Source organism: Neopsephotus bourkii, unplaced genomic scaffold (assembly GCF_033783945.1).
Source record: "Neopsephotus bourkii isolate Nb327-2 ecotype Australia unplaced genomic scaffold, CSIRO-AGI_Nbou_v1 NB_1508, whole genome shotgun sequence".
In the NCBI taxonomy this organism is placed as follows: domain Eukaryota; kingdom Metazoa; phylum Chordata; class Aves; order Psittaciformes; family Psittacidae; genus Neopsephotus; species Neopsephotus bourkii.
The window spans coordinates 4,349,382-4,369,245 of record NW_026901984.1 but is presented as its reverse complement, the minus strand read 5'-3'; the positions used below and the strand labels follow the sequence as shown (position 1 = coordinate 4,369,245).

General features: G+C 37.0%; 1 protein-coding gene across 1 annotated transcript in view; it reads left to right on the top strand.

Moving 5' to 3' along the window:
- ABCA13 (ATP binding cassette subfamily A member 13) overlaps positions 1-19,864 on the top strand; it is a 174,397-nt gene that overhangs the window by 73,699 nt on the left and 80,834 nt on the right. The window contains exons 36-41 of the mRNA XM_061369648.1: positions 807-993; positions 1,844-2,062; positions 4,353-4,549; positions 5,353-5,510; positions 5,948-6,178; positions 11,115-11,205. Coding sequence (XP_061225632.1) covers positions 807-993; positions 1,844-2,062; positions 4,353-4,549; positions 5,353-5,510; positions 5,948-6,178; positions 11,115-11,205 — 1,083 coding nt within the window. The remainder of the gene's footprint in view (positions 1-806; positions 994-1,843; positions 2,063-4,352; positions 4,550-5,352; positions 5,511-5,947; positions 6,179-11,114; positions 11,206-19,864) is intronic.

The window sequence follows — 19,864 nt, the reverse complement described above, 5'->3', positions numbered from 1 at the left end:
ATTCAACAACTTCCTGGAGCAACCCATTCCAGTGCCTCACCACCCTCACAGTAAAGAACTTCCTCCTTATATCCAATCTAAACTTCCCCTGTTTAAGTTTGAACCCATTACCCCTTGTCCTATCACTACCATCCCTAATGAAGTGTCATTCCCCAGCATCCTTATAGGCCCCCTTCAGATACTGGAAGGCTGCTATGAGGTCTCCACACAGCCTTCTCTTCTCCAGGCTGAACAGCCCCAACTTTCCCAACCTATCTTCATATGGGAGGTGCTCCAGCCCCCTGATCATCCTCATGGCCCTTCTCTGGACTTGTTCCAACAGATGTCCTTTTTATGTTGAGGACACCAGAACTGCATACAATACTCCAGGTGAGGTCTCACAAAAGCAGAGTAGAGGGGCAGGATCACCTCCTTCGACCTGCTGGTCATGCTCATTTTGATGCAGCCCAGGATATGGTTGGCTTTCTGGGCTGTGAGTGGAAGCTGCTGGCTCATGTTAAGATTCTCCTGTACTAGAAATAAAAAATAATTTTATGACTCGATAGAGACATATGTAGACATGCCTATAATTTGACATGGTTTAGCTTGCTTTTTAAAACTGCAAATAGGCCAAATTCTTAGCAAATATTCACTGGCATAATATCTTTGATTTCAGTGGAGTTTATGTCCATTTGGACCATCTGAACATCTATTGCAAGTTTTGGTAAATGCTAACAGGAATTAAGCTAATTAGTTATTTCATATATACACACACTCATATCTTTAGGTTCAGCAGCCATCTTGATCTGCTGCTCTTTCCCATACAGACCCAGCACCTCCAATTTGGAAAGGTCCTTGCATTGAAGAATCTACTATTGGTGTCATGCTACTGTCTCTCACCAAAGAGCACATGGATGGCCAGAAGGCTGCAATAAAAGATCTCACCCTCACTTTCCACAGCGGTCAGATAACAGCACTCTTGGGACCTAATGGAGCTGGCAAGACAACAATTATGTAAGTAAGTCTGCTGTTCAGTGCTATTAAACTCCTCTCTGATCTCTGCTATGCTTTCTCACTTCAAAATATTTGTGAATTCTTTCCTATGTCTTTTATTTCTTTTCCTCCCCAAATAAATATCTAATGAACTCTCCAAAGCACATGGGAAGTGAAGGCTATATATCTACGACAAAAGCAATGTAATGATTAAAGAACTGAGTCCTCTGTGACACTGAAATGTGATGTAATAGTTCAGAAGCAGCTTAAGTAGGAGCTGAACACATTTAGTTGTGGAGTTAAACACATCTCAGGAAAGTGGTTTTTTGGCATTCCTTTCTGGCATTCCATGTGTACTCCTATCACACACAGAGTGTGATGAGCGTTTTGTGGTTTGTTGCTAGAGGTTGTGATTTGTTACTAGAGGTTGCAAGGGACTTCTTTCTTGGCAGTTAACCAGAAACAAAAATAACAAAATGAAAATTACATTTAAAAATATCTGAAATAAGGACTCTATACATTTCTACCTTTATGTTAACTATGATCAGCTTTAATAAAAGCAGTGATGCAGAATGGGACCCAATCTGGAATTAGTCCTCAGCTAGAATACACACTTGGAAAAGGAAACAATGGTCTGTTATATTTGGTTGGGAAAAAATGGATTCTGTTATTTTGTTCTGGAATTAAGAAAATGAAGGATTTTTGAGATTTAAAAGAAAAAAAAGCTCAAAACTAAAAAAAAAATCAAACAAAGCTCAAAGTAGTGCTTCTGCATCTGTTCTCAGCTGAATGCCTCAGGAAATGAAAGCGTGAGCTATGTAATACAATCATTACACATGATCTTGCTGAATTTTTTGCTTTCTTGTATCAGGTCATTGTTGACTGGTCTGTATCCACCCAGCTCTGGTACCATTATTGTTAATGGCAAGGACATACATAGTGATCTGGCTGCCATCAGGACAGAGCTGGGTGTTTGCCCACAGTATGATGTCCTGTTCAATGTCCTAACTGTGCGAGAACATCTGCTGTTTTATGGATCAGTGAAGGCACCTGGCTGGACAAAAGAACAGTTGAATCAGAAAGTCAGTGGGTAAGTTTTTCTTTCATTTGTTGAAAACTGTCAAGTAAATTGGTAGTGTCTCTTGCAAGTAAGTCAAAGAAGAAAGTGCTAAAGCAAAATTGCAAGTAGAAGTAAATAGAAACTGCAGGTTTTATATGAGTTTTTGAAAATAGATTTACTAGTTTCCAACCTTTACTTGAATGTGCCTGTAGTGAAACTGTCAATATTTGAAATTCTGGTATAAAGAACCATCAAATAAACATGTTATGACTGGAGTGGAGATGGTAAGTCTGGTAGCAGCTGTAGTGGTTCCTGCCTCATACTGTCTGCCTTGCCTCCCTCCATGCTGGAGAGGCAGATAGAAAGTAAACTGCTGTGACTTCACCCTGATTTTTCAGATAAGTTAACACTGACTATGTGTTTATTATCCTGTTTTCCATCACCTGCAATAAAGGGAAGACTGGAAAACCAGAAAAAGCAGGCAAAGGCAGTACTTGTTATAAACTTTTTAAATAAGCCATCAACTTTTTCCTTTTATTAAATTCAGATTTTAAATGTGTTTAAGAAATGAAGGGCTCTGAGAACAAGCAATCCAATATGAGAAAAAAAAAGCCAGAGCTCTGACAGCACCTCAGAGGATTTGCCACTTGTCAGGTCGCGAATGTTTCCTAGTGGGTCTCTACTGCTACCTGTTGATATAGGACTAGATCCTCTTCATTTTTGCATCACACATATTAAACAGCTAGTAAACCATACAACATGAGATCTTGTTCACCAGTAGCAAACTGGTCCATTTTCTGGACTTTAGGAATAAAATGTATGCTTTCCTAATAATGTGGCAGTGTAAATGGTTTCTGTTTACCTTCTAAGTCATGCTAGACTGTGTGAAGGACTGGGCACTTCCATGCTTTAACAGAAAAGAATGTCAAGCTGATGGGACTCTTCTTTGAATGTACAATTAGGCGTATGTAGACACATTTGTGGCAAAGTGGCTTTCCTTTTTAGTAGCTATCAGAAAAACCCGTTACTTAAAAATTCTGATCTGAAAAATTTCTGGCATGGGACATTGCATTCTCTCTAGAAAACCAGAACCAACTCTGTAGGACAATAAACCCAACTCAAGCATAGTTTTTGTTTTAAAATTTCTGCAAAATAATATCTTGTATTTCATCGTACTTAGACTTCTGAATTGCCATTTCAGCAGCAGTCTGTCATACTAATGACATACAAGAATATTCAGAACTCTACAGGCCTTGCTACTAAGAAAAAAATAATTTATTTTACAGGCATTGAGTTCTTTAAAATATTTCAGACAAACTAGAAATGCAGAAAAACAATGAAATAATTTGCTTTTCATTAAACAAAAAAAAAAAAAAAAAAGGACTCCAAAGAGATTAAGAATAATTTTCCTGGATATATATCTATACAATAATTATAGGAACCTGTTTTCTTTAAAATGAACAATTCTCTCAGGTTAAATGGCATGGTTTACAGATTGCATATACATTCAGATGATTCAGGGGATTGGCTTCGGACTGTTGAGTCTTTTCTGTCTTGCTTGCCAGGCTAATAGAAACTGAAACCTTTTAGGTCAATGAGTGGATGTTCAATGTGATGAAAAATAAATCAGTGTTCTTTCAGTGCTGCCTTTGTTGACCATGTTTCCGTACACTGCTCAGAGGCAAGTTCGTCAGAGGGCAGGGGCTGAAAAGGCAATGTCTGTGAGGTATCTCTACAGGAATGACATTAGGCTGGATTAGGTAGTATTACTCCACATAGGGATCACTAATCTGTTTAGATCACAGAAACATGTCTTCAAAAAAAAAAAAAAAAAAAAAAAAAGAACCCCCAAACCAGCAGTGCTACCTTATTTACTTCAAATGACCATACATTTCCTAAAAACTCAGGCAATTTTAAGATCTGATATGCAGCTACAAAAACTGAAGCACTGTTTGAGTTATGAAATAACCATCTTTACCATGGATTAAGAGGCTATACTCTGGAGTTTGCTGAAATTGTTAGACAAATTGGCTTTTATTTTTGGAACTAGTTTCAGAATTGTCTGTTCTTATCCTGCACAATATTTTCCTGCACAATATTTATCCAGAATTTGTATTTCAGGGGGTGATGAGTGTTTATACTCCACAGGCAGAGAAATATATATTTTCCCCTATTTTTCTTGTCACCAAAAAGTGTAATGTCAGAGGTAGTGTTGTTTTCACTTTCCATTTACAGTGACTTTTCAGTAATTCAGCTCTGAGTGCACATGGTGTGACTGGAAGTAAACTTTTTCAAAATGTTTCCCATTTCTGAACTTCAGAGCTCTGGAAGATCTGGATTTATCCCAGCACCAGTACAAGCCAGTTGGAGCTCTTTCCGGGGGAATGAAAAGGAGGCTGTCGATTGCTATCTCATTCATTGGAAACTCAAAGACAGTTGTTTTAGATGAGCCCACCAGTGGAGTAGATCCGTGTTCTCGACGTAGCATCTGGGACGTTATTTTGAAGTATAAAGCTGGTACAAAGCCTATACACATAATTTGCTGCTTACTTTCTATAATTCTGTTTCAATCAATTTAATCAGGATCTTCAGAATATTACTAGTACCACTCAGTAACTAAATACATTAATTTCAGAGGTAACATTTAATCTAACTTGAGAAACTACAGCAGCCAAATGAGCTTACAAAAATTATCTGTTATCTCACAGAAGGAAGTCTGGTGTAGCAGAAGATTGAGCTTCGTTTTGAGACCTGTCCTCAAGTTTCTCTTCTCTTACCATTTTCTTTTTTGTTAGCTTCTCAAAATTATTTTCTGGTTTTCATTTCCCATTTTTCACGTATCTGTGTAGAGATGCATATATACTTCTAATGAAAAAAGAATATCAGTCAGTTTGCTACATTAATTTTTAAGTGCCATAAGGTAAAAAACTGTGGGAAGCAAACTCTCCACCTAGTGAGCACTCAACTAGCTGTAATAACTCACAGCGAATGATCCATTGAAACAGACACTGCTGTTATATGATTTTAAGGCGTCTCTTACACTATTAAAACAGCTTGAAGTTGTAATACTTAATATTGCTTACATGTATAATACAAGGCAATGCACGCTTAGACTTGACTCTAATTCAGACTGTAAATCCGAATGCAGATTTTGTTTGTGTCTTGCATTTATGTTTTGAAGGGAGCTAAAACATGTTCTGTTAAGGTTAAAGGATCCTCGTGAGAGCACGATGTTTCTCTAGAAACCAGATTTTGTGAAAGCAAGATGTGTTTCTCTAGAAACCAGATTTTGTAGACATGTACCGATCTTTCTGATGCAGGTTGCACGTTGATCTTTACCACTCACCATCTCGATGAGGCAGAGGTGCTCAGTGATCACATTGCTATCCTGCAGTGTGGCCAGCTGAAGTGCTGGGGTTCTCCCTCTTATCTGAGAGAAACATATGGCCAGGGACACAGTCTAACGTTGACAAAAAAGGTATGCTAAAAAGGTACTGTAGGGAATTTCACAGTGCTTGCCAAGTAATGGCTGTGTATACTCTAAGGGAGGTGTATGTCCCTGCAAGGAAGTAATATGTGATACAGATTATAAGAAAGCCTGCAAAAAACATTTTTGTTAGCTTTCTTGGTAGGTTTTCCATGGGTGGCACTATTATTATAATTATTATTATTATTATTATTACTACTATTATTATTCTTTAGAAGAGCACAATGATGTCTTTGAAACTGATGAATTTCAATATTTAGCTGAAAAATGTTTTGTCTCACTTTTTTTATTCCTGGGAAGTAGTCTCTTTTTCCCAGGTTTGAAGCAATTTCATCAGTGGAAATTTTACTCTATGAATTTTATTACGAGGTCCCATACTTCTGGTAATATTTTTTTTGTGTGTGCATTATTATCTTTCTTTCTCATAGCCCTCTGTGTTTGAAATCCAAGATCCTAAACATACTGTTCAGATCACATCTCTTGTACAGACCCACATCCCAGAAGCCTTCTTGAAAGAGAACAGTGGGACTGAACTGACCTATGTGATTCCAGAAACGGCAAATAAGACCTCTTTTAAAAGTCTTTTTCAGGCTTTAGATCAAAGCCTTCATCGTCTACATGTGACTGGCTATGGCATTTCTGACACCACCTTGGAAGAGGTACTTTTACTTTTTCTGTGTAATGGCATTTTCTTGGTTAAATAAAGCTGTATTAGCTTCCAGCTACTCTTAATTGTATCTTCCATAGTGCATAACCCTTGATGTGAAATTTGTGATATTTGAAACTGCATCAGTAGTTCTGGGTTTGCTTTGCAAGTTTAGACTTGTTCATCTTGCATATCTGTGGAAAAAGATATAAGTAGAACTCAATGCAAGTAAACCTAAAATGGCAATTGTTCATGAGATTTATTGAACCAATATGCCACTATGTGGAGCTTCTATATCGTGAAGTGGTCCACTGGGAGATGTCTTTAGCACTATGTTGATTTGCAACATAGGTTTTTAGGACCCTTCACAAGCATAAACGATCTCTGTTTTCACACTTGTTTTTAAACGGCAGTCTGAAGAGTCATCTGCTAGCAAGTATGTGGTTTCCTTTGAAACTAAGCTCTATACAGCTGAGTCATTTAGAAAAAACAAAAGGCATCTCTTCGGTGTTTATCTTATAAATTACCACAGTGCACAAAGCTAGCACTGCAAGCATTTGCTATGGCAGGATGATAAATCACAGAAGTTTGATAAACATGTTATATAGTGCTATAAATCACATTCCTGATACACAATTCTATGAGACAAGTCAAAAGCTTCTTGAAAAATTATTTTCTTTCAAATTATGGAGGGTGATTAACATGCTATAAGAAAGAATGCTCTTCAGTGCCTAGCTTCATAGATTGTGAGTTAATGTATATATTGAGAACCTTTTTTACTATGTCCCTATGGGATATCATAGGACTTTGTGGAACCAGCATGTGTAAAGTAAATGTGAAGTTGTTACGGAATACAGGAATCTTCCTCAGTGTGCTGTATCTGTTACTCAGTTGAGTTTCCTTTTGGCTGTTTTCTGCAGGGAAGGTTAAAAAAAAAAAAAAAGGTTTAAAGGTGGTATTAGATATTGATATATAGTTCTTCAGCTTGAGGACTTAATACATTAATTTGGGGTGATTTCTGTCATCTCTGCATCTCATCATTAGTTATTGTTGCAATCTCAATTCTCCATTTTCTTATCAAAAGCCTCTGCATTGGCAACTAAATGGGTAGCACATAATAGCGCTATTTAGTCTATTCAAACAATTCAATCTGGAAACAAAGAACTCTTACTTTAAAGGAAGAAATGTGTTCCAATTTTCATTTTATCCTTTCTTTTTGTTCTCTCATACACACACCATTATTCTTTTTCAGTCTGAGGGACGCTTGCACTCTCTAAAAGTCCATTCATACTTCAAAGTGTACTTCAAAATCATGAAGTTCTAACAAAATCAGTTCCTGAAACGCTATATCTCATTAATATCGTATTTCCTTTATTTTGGGTTTTAAATATGTTTTCCAGCCATTTGTATTTGTGTACTTTATAATGCTTGCAATCCAAAGAGTGTCAGCAGAACTAAAAGGAGGATGGAAGAGTGGTTAATTAAACTGAGTGGAACAACCCTGGAGGTTTCAAAGCTTATGTCTTTCTTGCTTTGATTTGAGGAGAGAATACAACCATTGAAACATCTTTGCTTAGGTGTGTCTTAGGTGTGTCTAAATACCTGATAATGGTGTACTATAAATTCTCTTCCTTGATATGATCAGAGAGTTTGCTCCAGAACTTTCCAGGGAAAGCCATATACTTCCTTGAAATAGTTTAGCCTTAAAAAATATGCAGTTTCTAAGGAGATTCTGTTTTGTGAAGGATGTTCTAAACATCTCTGGTGCTCTGAAAGAAGTAGCCAAGGCAGCTACTATGTAGCTACTATGGCTACCTGCTCTCTCCATCCCCACCAGTGGCTGAGGTGGTCCTTCAGTGTCTGGCATGGAGCAAGTTTGCAGGGGCAAGTGCTAGAACTGAGTCACGCTACTCCTTACCTATTTTAAGCACGTTCCTCAAAAACATACAGTTTCTTCCTGTGGCTTTGAGCTGTGCCAAGTGTCTGTCTCCCTCTGAGTGTGTATCTGACAGTCAGAAATGTTCCTGTTTAGCAGATAACAATTGACATGCTTACAAAAGTTCCTCAGTTAAGTCATGCACGGTAAATGGCTCTAAAACTGCTTCTGCATTGTTCTGCTTAGTCAAACATACACATAGCTATGGAAGGCTATGCTCAGCATGTACTTCCTGGAAGATAATATAAACCCAATGTGAACAGAAAATGTAGTAGGGCCCAGAAATGCTGCTAAAATATGTCACTGCTTTTAGATGATAAAAGACTGTCTATAGATGTTGGCTAGTTTTTTTTGTTGCTCTTGTTTTTTTCCCCCCGCCTTTACTTTCTCTTTCTTTCAGCTACCTTGGTTTTCTGCACTTTTTCCCTTCAGGTCAAAATGTGTTTTAGGAATGATAATTGCAGTGAAGAGTCAAGGTTACTATGCCACTGTATCAGTGGACCAGGCTTGTTTTTATGAGGCTGTCCCAGAGAAGGAATCAGGAAGAAATGGAGTAGTAGCTGCCTAGTACATCTCAGAGGGCTACAGGAAATGTGCATTTCCTCAGGTTCTCCTCTACAGAGCCATCTGGAAAAATCCTTGGTTAGATGTGGACTTGCAAGCCATAGCAGAAATTAAGCAGAAATTGCTAAGATGTATAGGGAAAGGGAGGCTCTGCTGAGGGCTAGAAGACACCTTCTTTTGTTGAATTAATCCAGTCTTTTAGGTATGTAAGAACACATTGTCTCTGTCATCATGTCTAATCTTGACTTTTCCAGGTCTGTTTTGGAGGGTACTTTGCTAATAACATTGTTAGGCTAATACTACTTCTGACCACAATATCTTGTTGCACCATTAGATAATTTGTCATGACACTGTACAATCTAGTCCCTAATGATTCGCATGTTTAATGGGATGTTTGAGAGCTGCCTGGATACTATGAGGAGGACTGGGCAGAGCAGTTGGCCTTCTGTCCTTAGAGCTCTGCCAGAATAGCTGTGTCAGTGAAGCTGCAGTGAACACAGCCTGTATTAGAAAAATACGTGGTGGTTTTGTTTCTTTTCTAAGGCATAGTTACATTCTTTCTTGTGATTAAAGAAGAAAAAGTCTGTCTGCAGCTTCAGCAGGAGTTTTGGATCTGAACTGTGCATATGCAGGCAACAGTTTTGTAGTGTATCCTTCATCCTAGCCAGAGATGGTTAATTCCTGTGTGGTTTTAGTCGGTTCACTTCAGTTTGCTTGATGGAATCGGTGTGCAGAGGAACCATTAGCAAGCAGGCCCAAGGCAACAAATTAGAATGTGGCTTTGGGCAGTTAGGATTTCCCTCCAGAGTCCGATAATAAAATGTCGGGAGGTATTAATTTCTTCTGCCCTTGCAGTTGTTAATGACCAAAAGTGCTCTCTGAAAGTTGGCAGGTAACAAGTGCAATCAATAATCACTGTTAAATAGCAATTACATTGACCACAGAAAATATGGTTATTGTAACAGTCAGACCTTAGCAAGTCAAGAAATATCTTTCTATAACTATAAAGTACTTCACATTGACTGTTTTTATTTTCTATTGTATAAGATCCTTGGAAACAGGGATTTTTTTGTTATAACTGCTATCAGGTTCAGGTTCTTTTGTGGGAAGAAATAACGTTTCTTAATGATTTCTGAAATTTGCACTGTGATTATAATCTAAGTCTTGCTGCTCAACACAGACATGAAAAAGGAGAAGGCTTTCATCAAAAGAAAGCAAAAATTCATTTGTAATTTTGTTGCTTGATTAGAGATGCTTATGGTAATTCTGTTAATTTTTCTTTTCTTTTTATCTGAAATATCTAGATCACTGTTTAAATTGCACTTCAGGTTAAGGTAAAAATATGTTAATTTTATTTTTCATCTGAACTTACAGGAAGTGGGGTAAGCGTTAGTAACTGACTCCCTATGAAAGCTGTTCCAAGCTTCTGCAAGGCTGAGGGACTGGTGAATTAAATACAACTCTATGAAATTCAAAGGATGTCATGTGGACAGAACTGTGTAACAGGATTAAGCAAGAAGCAATAGGTCAAACACAAATCTATTTGGCAATGTGTATACACCTTTAAACAGATCTCATGGTTATAAAGTTGGTGAATTCTTCTGGGTTTTTTTGTTATGTTACCTTTAAAACACTTCTGATGTGTGTCCCCCTGCCTAGGAAGATTCAACCCTTACAATTTAACTCTAGTGCGGTTTTTTAGATTGTTACTTGTACAAAAATTACTTCAGTTTTTCCCATAGTCATTTTAGGTATCAGGTTTCAATTATGTTCTTCCATTTCAGGGTAAGAATGTGGATGGTTTTGCTACAGAACATACAGTATCGCCCAGTCTTCTCTATAGTATTAATTAGACAGGTCTTTGTTAATGTTGACTACGCCTGATGATTGCATTGTTCTTTAAATATCTTTTAATAACAATAATGTTATTGCCCATATGCTTGCATAAATCTATGGACCCTTCCCAGAGCTCTGTGGATTTTTGGTTCTGTATAATTCTGTACGTCAGATTTAGTACTGGTGCATGTAGAACTATTCGATAGCAGTTCCAGTTGTGCCCACAGATTTCCATCTAACGTATCAGAAAAGACCTGAAGCTGTCAACATGCCTTTAGTAAAAAACTGTAGTAACTGAGTTCTGAAATATACCACAGTTTAGGAGAATAAAATATCAACCAAGGGCAGCCAGTCTATTGAAAAATCTTTGCAGACAATAGTGTGCATGGGCCAGCAATACATTGCATAGGTGCTTTTGCATCTATTGGCGTTTCTTCTTTTTTCCTTATCCCCAGGATTCCTCCTCTGGAGAGCTTGATTAATTTTATAGTCATATTCCAGGAGGGTGGCTACAGCAGCCACTACTAACATATGGCAATGCGGATGTTTGGGATATGTAAAGTAGTTTTTTAGAAAATGGATTCTAATTTATTTTTTTCCTATTTCATGAAAGGTTTTTCTGAAGCTACTGCAGGACTCAGAGAAGATGCCCTGCGTTCCACGAACAGCACACCTGGACAATACAAATGGTGCTGAATCATCTTGTAAGTATAAAATTAGGTACCTTCTGAAGCAGCCAGATTTATAAAGATTGCAAATACAAAGCTAAACATGCACAAAGTTCCCAAAGTTGAGGAGTGCACAAGGAGATTGAGAATACTCCCTGGCATCATCTAGTAATACTTTTTTTCTCTGTGTCTGTGTAAAGTGATCTGCCATGGAAAGTAAGTTTTTATGTGTCCTGCAGTTCACCTCTATATCATGTTAGAGTTGTCTTCCCACCCTTCTGCCATGTATAAATGTGAACACAAGCATTCTCTCAAGGTATCAGCATTAACATACTGCTTCCTACTAGACCCTGAAAAAAATTACCCTCTTTGACTCATATCGATAACGGATAAATATTGCTGAGGTATACCACTGATGTAAAAACTGAAAGCTATTAGAAAAGTGTATTCATCTCCGTATATGTGCAAATAAAAAAATAAATAAAAGCTGTTGCCCCCCAGAGTAAAGATCATTTGTCCTCTCAAGGGGCATGTTATTTCAGGTTCCCTTCCATGCTTGCTTGTTTTAAAACAACTTACTTCATGCTTTCTGTTTTCCTGCCCTGCAAGCCTTTACATTTCTGAAACCTTAGGAAGCTTCTTCTATAAATCACTAACGTGATACCTTGCAAAATGCAAGACTCAAGTTCTCTAAAAACAGTGCCCACCAAGCTGATCAGTATTTTCTTATTGGTTCTGTGATTCTCATGCTTCTATACTTATCATGTTCCCTTCTATTTGGTGAATTATATCTAGGTTATACTCTTCTTCTGTTAGACGTCAAATGTTTTATTCTATATCATAGAATCATAGAATGGTTTGGGTTGGAAGGGACCTTGAAGTTCAACCAGCTCCACTACCCTGCCATGGGTAGAGACACCTTCCATTAGACCAGGTTGCTCCAAGCCTTGTGCAACCTCACCTTGAACACTTCCAGGGATGCCCACAACTTCATGTGCAGTCTTTTTTAATTCGTTTCTATAGAACACAGGTATAGAGAGGTTCTGGTCTGTGACTGAGGACCTTCATTGTTACAGTAATGGAAGTAATAATTTTGAACAAAGCTTGTGTTAGTTTAAGATAAATTCAGTTGGATCTGCAGGTAATGAGTAATCAATGCCAAGAATTGTGGCCTGAGAACTTTCCTCACAAAGTACAAAGACTTGATGACTTTTTCCAAAGGGTCTTTTTGCTACACTACTTCAGTCCCTGTTGATGTAACTCCATAGCAAAAAAAAACCCACTGAGTGGTGAGAAGATGACTTACATTAAAATAGAGTTTTGAATATCCCTTAATTTTATAACCATCAGCTATGTGTTTCTTCAAGGCTCAACCAGGATATCCAAACCAATTTCAAATCAAAACAGTCTGTCTTATTCACATTGCATTTTCCTTAGAGTAAGATTTGCAGTTCCTAAAGTAGTGAAAATAGAATATGCTGTACCTAACAACTTCTCATCTTTCACCATCTGCAAAGCATATAATTTAGTATTTGTTCAAGTTATTACATTAATAAAGAATCTAGTAATCAGAGACTCTGTAGGATTTCAGTCTGATAAATTATAGCAAGGAAAGGTAATGATAATGCCATTTCTTTGGGGATGAGTGTATTGAGTGTAGTGGAAAATTGTCATTCATGCCGATGACTGTCATTCATCATTAAGGACAGTTGTGAAGTGTAGGCATAAGGGATCTGGGAAATGGTCATGAAAGGTATCCATCATTGTCAAAGCTGAACAGAATATTCCATGGGCAACAGCTTGACCTGTATAACTTTGTCTTTGAAAGCAGATTCAAAGGCAGTCAAACTTTCTGTTGTCAAAGTAGTCAAATGAATTTTCAAAATCCCCTGGAGCAAACAGCTGGGTTATTGAGAAGATCACAGGATGCTGCTATTTGATTTGTAAAGGAATTTGGAATAGAGAGCTGCTTTGACAAAGCATGGGTCTGAGCACAAACAGAGATATTGTCTATCCTTTACTGGTACCCAGCCCTTGAGGCATCAGGATTGTGTAGAAGCCAAAATGTTGTCTCTTATCTCCCAGAAAAGTGTACATGTGCCTTCTTAAATGAATCTTCAAAAAACAGTACATGATTTAGGCTGATGACCAGTGAGAAAACCAGGCAAAAGCCATGACTTCAGCAAATTATGACAGCATTTCACTGAAGTTGGAGTTTTAATAATTTCTGCTTATGTTTTACAGTGTCTTATTGTACTGGGTCTCACTGGAATGGTGTTAATTTTCTGCATAACAGCTCTTACACTGTTGTGATTCAGATTTGTGACTAAAACAGTCTTAGTAAATAGACCAGTGTTTTGGTTATTGCTGAGCAGTGCTTGCAGTGTCAAGGTTCTTTTTCCCATTCTGACTGTCCTCCCTGTGGTAAGGCTGAGTTTGAGCAAGAAGCTGGGAGGTGACATGACCTGGACAGCTGAGCCATTGCTATCAGACTCATGTGATTACCTTTGCATTCCTTGTGGTTTTGTTCTTGTTTGGTTGTTTTTGTTTTCTTTCATTTATTTGATTTTCTTTCCCTTCATTTCTTCTTCACAAGTTTTCTTGCTTGCTCTATTCCTAGTCTCTCCCCCATCCTGCTGACAGAGAGAAAGTGAGCTCACAGCTGTCTGGTGCTTAGTTGCTGTAGGGTCGACACACCACAGTCATGTAAAATAAACTCAGAATCATTTTACCCATTCTGAATGCAAATATTAGAGGTATAGAGGAATAGAGTCTATTCATTAAATTATGTAACAATTTCAGTATTGATGATTTTAAGATGCAAAGCACACTTTGTAATTTCTAGTGGTTTAAGTTTCCTCTCTGGAAGGTTAACTCATAATATTTAGCTTAATTGCAATTAAAAAACTTAGAATAAAACTCACCTTTTGGTGATAATAGTTAACAATTTTCAGTCAGAAATTGCATTAGAGTGCAGGCATAATACATGAATATATTACAATAAGGGCATGCATAATTAATTTCTACACAGCTGGGGCACACATTTGATGGTTATTGTTTTGTAGATATATACAGAGCATGCAGGAAAAAGGTTGGACTGAGATTGCAATGACTGCATGACAAGATCAATGGAGCCAAATAGCCTTGAGGAAATGGAGAATCCAACCCTATGAAGTCCAAAAAAGTATCATAAATTACAGCAAGCGGTCTGTGTACACAAATAATCAGGAGAGCTAAGAGAAAGTCTAAGGGGTGACTGGTTAACCATGGGTAAATACCAAAATATTCTGAGCATATGCAAAAACAGGCAATAGGCTGGAAGAATGGGCTCATTGGATCGTCAATGAACCAGTGCTGCAAAATTAAAATATTCAGATATCTTGCTAAAGAGACAAATTTTTGTAGCATTCTTCATCTCAAGGACGTTTGGAAGTTACAAACTTTGATTATAATCTCTTTTGGCAAAAAAACCGCAGTTGGAACCTGAGATATAGTGAAAACTGAACTGTACAAAATTCAAAATGGATAGAATTATACTTTTCACACAGTCAAAAATTACATTACTCAGTGTCCATCAATTTCTTCAATAAGTTAGCCACTGAAAATGCTTGAGTGGAAGCAGGTTGATGCATAACTAATTTTTATGGTTGCTTACACCTTTCCCTGAAGCAGCTGTAGCTCTTGTCAGCCATTTTAAAGGATTTGGGGCAAAATATTAAATTGCTTCTATTAGGATTGAAGAGATCAACAACATAGAGCACTTACAACACATCTGAAAGCTAATTTAATTCAGCAATTGTAGCTGAAAAAAGCTGTCATCAATAGTAAAACATCACACTGAAGAGCTTTCAGTGAATTTTAACTGGGTTTCAACTCTGCCTTTGGATTATTATCATCAGTGACACTGAAGTATATAATCTTGCTTATGAAAAAAACCACAAAAAACTTTGAAAGTTACCTACTAATCCTAGTGAAAAAGCACTTTTAGACAGTACAGCTGAGATGATTTATGTTTCAATTTAATGTACAAAAGGATGTGAAGAGGTCATTTTGACTATCAGAACAAAATTGATGAGACTGATGCTACAATAGCATGTACAACTTTTGTGTGTTTTGTGTGTTTTTAAGTTTGAATGCGTTTAAGGAAAGTTGAGAATTTGGAAACTGAACAGAGAAAATTTAACACTGGAGGCTGGAGATGAAGTCCTTATAACTCCTTATAAAGACACTGTCAGGGGTCAGTTAATGTAGTTTATGGAATAAAAGATGGAGAAGTAGTTTGCTTAAAAAAGTACAATTCTTTTTTTTAATCCAGGAATAATAGTGTCTATTAAGGTATAGTTCTAAGTGTTACAGGGACAGAAGTGATAAATGGAATATAGGAAGGATCAGGAGAAACAAATATCTGGAAACTAAAGGCAGGCACTTCTCCTATAGGTTAGTTAACAGTTGCAGTTTGTCTACCCTGCAGTTAATATGTTCCCTCTCCTGATGCATTTGACGCATGCCTGGGGCCTTTACAGAAAATATGTGACAGTAAAAGATGTTACTGATTTCTGCATGTGAGTGGAATTTGATGTCTATTGATCAGTGATCAAGTGGTTTCTTCTGTTCTTAGAGAGGAGCTTTTAATACATTATGACAAATTGAGTTTGTTATCATTACAAAATAAAGGTTGCCAGTACTTTTTATAATATGTTTGAAGTTATAACATCAGTTTTTAAGTGGAACATTCTTATTTCCCTGTAATATTCTCTTAAAAGGCTATAAGAATTATTTTGGTGCTCCACCTTGCAAAATGTAACTTGATTTTTGAATAGAAAACTGGACAGTAAGTAGCAGTTGCTACTTACTAGCCAGTTTAGAAGTGGCTGATGACATGAAAACTGATACTAAAATTTTCTGATTTTTGCCAACTACTGATAAGGAGAAGATACAGCATCTCAGTCTTCCATTATCTTGGATACATTATGTTTTCCTTCAGGCTTTTCATTGTTGTTTTAATACTCCTCAACCTTGCTTCTTTTTTTCCTTTTGTCACTCTTTCAGGATTCTCTAAAGCACAGAATGAGGATGAAGCACCTTTATAATATTACCTATAAGTAATCAGAAAAAGATATCTGATCTCAAAAATAATACCACCTTGTTTAAGGTTTATCTTCAATTTGTTTACCTTTAATTCGTTTTCTCAGTAACTGCATAACTGTAACTCCTATCTTCCTGCAAGTAAGCGGTCATGTTCTCCCACTTACTTCAAGCGTGTTTCACTTTTTTTTCACCCACTACTTTCTTCTCTCATCCGAACATTTTCCCTACCAGTTAATTTCCTTGTGATTGATGCCTGGTGCTTTTCCACTTTTCATCCACAGTATAGATATATTGGGCTCTTTGCTAGAAAGGCTTATACATCAGAGGGCTATTAAAAATCAATGGAAAGAGCTGTTTTCTAATAAAGAGAGGTACTCTTAAAGTGCCAAGAAGCTGAACCACTTCCTGTTCTCCACCTTTTTTTCCTATTCATCTAAACTGCTAGAAAATTAAAGAAGTGAACCCTCTTGCCTTCCTCATACAGGCATTTTGTTCTCTTCAGGTCTAAAGAAAAAAAGGGTCATTAAAGCAGCTGGTCAGTAAAGTACCTGCCAAAAAGGGGACTCAGCTGAAGAGTATAGTTTTCTAGAAGTGCTAAAGCACCACAGAACAAAACAGTAATCCCTTCTGAAATCTCTATTTTGAAAATCATATGAATTGCCCATGAACGTGCCGATGGAATTTAGTGGGTTCCATAATAGGTCACTCATATGACTTAGCTGCTTTTCTTGGCTGTGTAATTTGGTAATATTTCTTGTTCTTAAAGTGTAAGAAAGAATTTCATTTAGATTGCAAGGTATACTTGAAGAAATGTGTTATGCTATGTAGATCCAGATGTCAAATTATGATCTGAGGTTCATTGAGTATTTCCAGTTGCTAACTAATTGAAAATGAATGAAGAAGTGTTGCATCACTCCATCTTATGATGAAAGAAGTGATGCATTTTATATCCTGCCTAGAAAAAGCAGAGAGACAGAGAGACTTTTTTTTGAAGTTGCGGGTCACTGGAACTGATATGCGTGTAACTTTTGATGACTTTATGCATAGAATTCTTACATATCTATAATACCTTCTAAACAGAAAATTGTATTTGATACTAACAAATAGTTGCTGTTAATAGCTAGTCATTAGGTTTTATATACAAAGTAAACTCTGCTGGTTCCTTGCCTTGTTTTAGGTTACAGGCAGATCATGTATTTTGTAAATACTTTTTTTCCAAGTTTTCCTGGATGTGTATATATTTATACATTTTTATAGAAGAAGATAGTGTATGTGCACACATATCCACAAGTATTTTAAAACATAGCTTTGCTTTGTTAATGCTTTTTCACCAGCAAATACGGATACTTTACCTTCTGTTACGTAAGTTATGTAAATGCTCAAATTTTTTAAGAAATGCTTATCAAGACTAAGTATACTTACTTTTCATTCTGAAATGGAACACTGCTTAGGGAAGGGGTTTCACGGAGTCTTCTTAACATCTTGTGTCATCTAATAAGTAAAAGCCATTTGTAAGTAGAAGGTGAGGTACAGAGTTGTCCTAGCAAAGCACTATTTGAAGTTGATACTTCCACATGAAACTAGATTTTCATGTGTCCAGTACCTTCTCAAAACTATCTCATTTGGTGAAATTGTTGTTTCTGCTCTGTCACTAGAATATTTATTTGTGTTACAAAAGCCCACAAACACCTTATCAATAGTCACACGTTTGTTTTCCCAATACTAGTAACATTTAATTTCTCAAAGCTAACAAAAGCCTATTTTAGGAGTTATGGGGACAACATCCAAAGCAAAGCAGATTCAGTAAGAGAGACAGAATGCTGAGCAGCCAGAACTTAAGACAGAACTGAAATTCTTTTTGCTGTTTTGCAATAAACTGATATAGGTCACAAGATGATGCCTTGATAAGATTTATCTATTACACTGTTGCCAGTTAATTCCTCATTTGAAATGTTAAGTGAGACCTTATGATAGGTATACCTGGTGTTGGACTTTTTTACAGGTAGAAATTTTTACCTATGGCATTTTTTCTCTAGCTGTTTCTTGATATAATTTGCAGTTTATCTAGGTTACCATACCCATTGGATGCATTATGAAAAATGGAACAGTTGGTTCTATTAAGGTCCTTGTAGCTGTTTAATATCACTATTTATGACATACCAGAATGCCTGAGGAAATAGATGATTCATCAAATACATTTTTCAATTGTTTGCTACAGATGTGGCTGAATAAAACATGCCTTGTGCAGAACTTGGTCATCTTTCAGTTTTGAACTGTTTCTGTGACCAAACTGAGATGATTTTATTCTTAATAGAGTAAGTGCAGTAGAAACAGTGTCTAAAAATATTCTCAATTATGGGAGTTGCAATATTTTAGCCCAAGTACTTTGTTCCTATTAATACTTGCACAAGTTGTAAAAGTTAAAGTGGCTAAGAATGTCTTTATCAGGGTGAACTCTTGGCCCTGCTGAAGAGGTTTTATCCATTTGTTGTCTGAGTTTCCTCTGTAACTCATAGGAGGAGGCTTCCACATTTTCAATTTCCTCTTTTCCAGAGGAGGTTCCAGGAGGCTGTTACAGATTGCTGTCTGGAACAGCTCTCTGTTACAGCTCACTCACTGTGAACTGAGCAGCTGCATAACAGAGGTCATCTGCAGTAAAAAACTGAAAAGTCCCCTTTCTGGAAAGCACGTTGCCCATGGGAAGTACTTGAGAAAGCTTCGTTTAAGTATATAGTTTCTTCAGCCCTTACTACATTTAATCTAGTTTGAACATGCTAAAATATTTAGCATTAAGTCTCACACCCAAGTGCTGTGGTAGAGACAACATTCAGATTGTATTTCTGTCCTGCTCTTTCTCCAAATTTTCAGCAGGCACAGCCAAAGTCTGCAACAAAGTGGGTTATACCTCTATTTTCTATTTTGGATTCAGTCATAGAATCATAGAATTGTGGAATGCTTGGCATTGGAAGGGACCTTAAGAAAACATCTAGTTCCAGACCTGCTGTGGGCAGGGACACCTTCCACTAGACCAGGTTGCTGAAAGGCTCATCCAGCCTGCCCTCTTGAAATGTCATAACCTTAGTCTACAGGCTGAATTCAGTGGGTTGAATTCTAATAGCTTTCTGAGTATTGATTTCCACTTCTACAAAGAAAAGTAAGTGATCTCAAAATATGTGCCATTTATTGATATAACAGGGTATATTCTAGAGCAAGTGATGTATCTGATGGATGTTTGCCTATGCAAGTATAAATGTATTCTCTCTACCAAGTCTGAGATATATACATATATATGTATATATCTATGCATGAAATCAGCTGAGGTATATTTTGGCAATTGTGGTAGATTGTATTTCCCTGCTTTTATACGTTTAGAGAATACAGATTGAAGGTGCAAATAGGTTTCCACTTTGTAGCCACCATTCTGTGCCTATTTTTCAGTTATTAAACCTCTTGTCCTGTCTTCCCCATGGCAATTCATTGCAGGTGCATCACGGCAGGGGAGATAGTACTACAATAAAAGTATATGTATTTGGAAAATTATCTCCTGAAAATTGAAATTAACATATTTGTTAATGTTTCAAGTTAATCATGCAGAAGTTCAGAACCA